This window comes from Saccostrea echinata, unplaced genomic scaffold (assembly GCF_033153115.1).
Source record: "Saccostrea echinata isolate AGI-Se365-2 ecotype Australia unplaced genomic scaffold, CSIRO_AGI_Sech_v1 ptg000059l, whole genome shotgun sequence".
Taxonomy (NCBI): Eukaryota; Metazoa; Mollusca; class Bivalvia; order Ostreida; family Ostreidae; genus Saccostrea; species Saccostrea echinata.
In genome coordinates, this window is record NW_026889808.1 from 1,011,673 (window position 1) to 1,016,392 (window position 4,720).

Genomic DNA, 4,720 nt, shown 5'->3' on the forward strand with positions numbered 1-4,720 from the left:
CTGTATTTTGAGATGGTCACTAAGAAATAACCAGACGGTAGATTTTTACTAAACTTGGCATGTATACTGAGGTCAATGTAAGGTAACATATGGTAAAAAAATTCAAGAGTTTTTCTACAGTAGTTTTCACACAATAAAACCCCAGTCGGCTCCCTTAACTTTACAATTTATTTTTATACCAGTCACGTGACACGCAGCTGATAAATGCGATATACGGCACAGACCTATCCATTATGGATATCTATATTACCTTTCCTACATGTATACAGCTACTTTGTTATAAAGAGTCTTAAAAATAATACATATTAATAAGGTTCAAAGATCACTTTTTCCACTTCGGTCTTTAACATAGCTTAGTGCTGTTTTTGATATTTTTTCCCTGTACACACGCAAGATAAAATAATTGCAAAGTTTAGAACGCCAACGACAACAGATAACAATTCCGATCAAAGAAGTTTTTTTTTAAATCTTTTGTACAGGTGAGCTAAAACTTAGACGGACCTTTCAAGCAAATCTCGGTCTTCTTAATTTTTAAACAAACACTCTCTCAATAGAGTATCTGGTCATACATAGATCAATTAGTATGCATGAATTTAAGCAGTCTATAAAATAATCCAAAAGTGATTCCATTTGAGCCCATGTACCTTTATTTTTTTTTTTTTAATTTTCAAGATATTTTATTTCCATGTACTAATATTTAATATTCTGACCAGTGCCTATTACATCATTCCTTTTTTTAAAAGTATGAATCATTGTTTTATGATAATATGATTGATATTCACATAACATATTTGATTTTTACCAAAATATTTCACCTACAATCTGATATGAAACCTTTTAAGGACAAATAATACAAACAAAAATGAATGCCTGGATTGGTATATATTTTTGGACCTTGTTTGGTTGTAAATGATGAAAATACAAATATTTTGTAAAGAATTCGTAAACTTTCTATGAAGTTAGAATTTCTACTTTTCTGCAATTATCCATAAAAATCTATACAATTTATTATCACTTTATCGGGCATTATTGTGAATTTTTTAATAAAAAAATTGTATCATCTGTTCGTAATGAAGAAAAACTAATCTTAATTTTCATATCTAGATTACAACTTAATTAAAGAGAAAAAATAGAAACTCCATAAACCAGGAGCATATTTTGCAGTAAATCCTGGATACAGATGTTTACACACATTTAAAGGTTCCACGGTGCTCTCAGTGTAGGGGGCACCTAGAATTCTACTGCAGAATATATAAACGAGACCTATGTGTTCTTAGTAAGGAGAAGCAAGTGATAGACCTCGACACAAAAAACCACGATGTAATCATTGACCGTTTAAAGTATGGCGACTTCGTGATACCAGAGCCCTGTAACGTGCATGAAGGCAGGGACCTAAATAAATGGTGTTTGTCCTGTGACTTTCCAACCTGCGCTGAGTGTGGTGAACATCGGAGTCATAATATTTTGGATATTGTCAACATCTATAATATACGCAGACAACTACACAAAGATAAAATTGTATAGATCAGATCTAATGTTCTCCACAAAAACCAGGCTATCCTAGCAATAATCAAATCCGATGTCAAAAACATTTTTCGATCAGGAATATCTGGCCTCCAGCAAAGCATTATAAAAAGAACTTGTAGATTGAAGGATCTGTCTAGTTTAGAAATGAATTATATAAGTGGATTAAAGTTGAGGCTGATAAACAGATTACAAGAACTAAAAAGAAACATTTACCACACAGAAATGTTTATATACAAATTAGAACAGTGTTTAGACAAGCCGGTACCATTCCTTTTATATGTAAAGAAAACCCCTATTCCAAGGATTAAGGACATTCCTGACACATTTTCATTCTCCCTGAATAGTGAAATCAACATGAAGGATGTAGTGAAGTTACTAGGTGAAATCCAAACCACTGCGACAGAAAAAAGGAAAGTAAAAGAGGAGCAGTTGCTGGAATTGATGCATACACCTGTATTGAAGAAATCATTTTCAGTGGAAGAAGTTAATGAGGTTCGTCACATTTCCTGTGAGACAACAGACATCGTATGGATCAGTGATCAAAGTGGACAAATAATCTTGACAAACAGAGCATGTGACCCTATTTACATTGTGACAAATACAATAAGTTGCACTGGAAGACACTCCGTGTCTAGAGATGGGAATCTGATTTATATAGATGGGGATCATAACATCAACAAATTCTACAAGTAAAAAAGGACAGAAAAAATAAAATAAAGAAAACAGAGGCATGGAAAGCAGAGTGTGTCTACCGCTCTCCCCTCAGTGCAGATATATTTGTCGGAATGTTGAGGTATAAAAAGGGTAAACATGGGTACACAGAGGCCAAGGTAATGCGGTTTAGCAGTACAGGACAAGAAATTCAGGTCATTCAACACAATAATACGGGAAAGAAACTGTATAAATTTCTTGCGTACATCACTGAGAACCATAATGGAGATATTATTGTGTCTGACTTGCAGAATGGTGTAGTGGTGACAGAGCGTGGAGGAGGATATCGATTCTCGTACACATGTCATTCATCGGGATCACGAATATCACCACAAGGAATCTGTGTAGACGTGTTGTCTCACATCCTGGTAACTGATGATATAAGCAAAATAGTTCAGATGTTTGACAAAGATGGTCATTTCTTAGCACTGATTTTAACTAGACAAAACAGGATAACAACATCACGGGGGCTGGGCTATGATAACAGAAATCACAGATACATACAGAAAAAGGATTATTAATTACTCAATGACAAGTGATTGATTGATTGTATGTTGTTTTACGTCCCATTCGACAATTTTTCACTCATATAGAGGTGTCACCATTTACCGGTGAAGGGCTTCAAATTTTGACCTTTACTCGGCACTCGGGGCCATTGAGCAGTGAGGGATCTTTATCGTGCCAACGCCTGTCGTGAACGGGACCTCGGTTTTTAATGTCTCATCCGAAGGACCCACAACTTTCACTTTAAAATGCCGATCGCATGGCGAAGGAACCCATTTTTTATTGACTTAGGTCAGTCGCGGCCGAGATTCGAACTCACGACCTCCCGACCACGGAGCTAACGCTCTACCGACTGAGCTACCGTGAACGGTCAATGACAAGTGAAAATAATCTGAAAGTAGGCCGGTAAGTTAAGGCTTCCCAAAGAGTATCAAAGTCAGTGCACATTGTGGTTTCACTTAATTACAATATGTGACGTCATAATGGAAAATGACGTCAAGTCACTGCAAACTCAAGGTGTCATGACGGGGAAAGTGCCACAATAAAGTCTCTTATTTCATACCACATGCAAATTATAAGAACTTTTTTGTAAAATTTATGTGGTATTACTGTGATTTTAAGCCTAAAAATGTGTAATTATTCTTGAATAATTGAATTAAAACGTTACTTTGTTTAATTTCTCTGGAATGAAAGTAATTGTATTCAGTACGATATTGAAAAAACAAGACTTTGAAATGCTCCCGCTTTTATAGGACCGTGGTAGACAGGTGTGTTAAGGTCAAGATCTAGTAAATGTCTTTAGACTTTTTGGTGCTAAATCAAAAATTACGTCATAACCAATTTAAACTTTCTTTTTCCATGTACTTTACGGTTTTAGTAACATTATGTAGAAAAATATTTTCCTGACATTCAATTTGAAATCAACTGAAAAATAATCCTGATACCAATATTCAATTTTACATTATTCTAAAGAAGAGGTTAAGAACATACAATTACCGTTTTCTGAGAGACTGCAAACAATCTGGATACATTTCCTATGTCTGATATGGAAAAAAACTCCCCTGTTCATGACTGACCTTTCTTAATTTTTCATTGAAAATGACAATTTAAAATATGATTTTTTCGTCTTGTTTCCTACAAATTATGCCCCAATACACCTTATTTGACCAAGCTATAGTTATAAAGCATCATAAAAGGAATTTATTTCTCAAATTAGAGAAATCTGTAGGATCCTTTCATTTACTAGATATTGACCTGAAGGGAACGCTCAGATATTCTGACTTGACTAAGTCAGTTATACAATATGACGTCATAGTAGGCGAAATGACGTGAATTTTAGAACACAAATTTTCTTAATATTGGTATTTAGAGATGTAATCAAACTTTTGAAAATGAATTGAAACATGCAAATATTAACAGAAATAAAATGTTTCTATTTTGTTATGCGGTATCTGCCACTTTTCTATGGTCGATACAATGACCTTGTCAGCAAATACAATCTATCACTGAGTCAAATACATACTGACGTCTTTTATACTAATAGTTAGGCCATTATATATACACTGAATTGTCGACGGGTTTTTCCGTTATTTACCGATCAGGACAAGGAGCACACGGCGGGTATGACCGGTCGGCAGGGGGTGCTAACTCCTCCATGGCACCTGATCCCACCTTTGATGTTTTAGAGGTCCGTGTTTGCCCTGCTTCTGATTTGTATTGTTTGAACGGACTTCTGAGTTTGAATTCTGTTCGTTATCTCCATATATTTCATTGTATTAAAATCTTTGACCGATGACGTAATAACTGTTAACAAATAACTTGAGAATTGATCATGTTATGTAACAATAATTGGATAAGACGGCATGTAAAAAGATACGTAAAAGGTGGGGGGGGGGTGGGTTAAGAAGTAAATACCTTGAATAATGTTTGTGCTTCATATGGATTTAAACTTTGTTAAACTGGTATGCTGATCTATTTT

General features: G+C 34.8%; 1 protein-coding gene across 1 annotated transcript; it reads left to right on the top strand.

The window, feature by feature from the left end:
• Window positions 1–2,312: 2,312 nt before the first annotated feature.
• Window positions 2,313–2,759, top strand: LOC133174788 (uncharacterized). The gene has a single exon (XM_061309885.1). It carries the CDS (start codon window positions 2,313–2,315, stop codon window positions 2,757–2,759), a length of 447 nt encoding a protein of 148 aa, XP_061165869.1.
• Window positions 2,760–4,720: the final 1,961 nt, after the last annotated feature.

Bases quoted from the DNA above. Each gene is read 5' to 3' on its own strand.
- LOC133174788 (XM_061309885.1), top strand. From the start codon at position 2,313: ATGTTGAGGTATAAAAAGGGTAAACATGGGTACACAGAGGCCAAGGTA.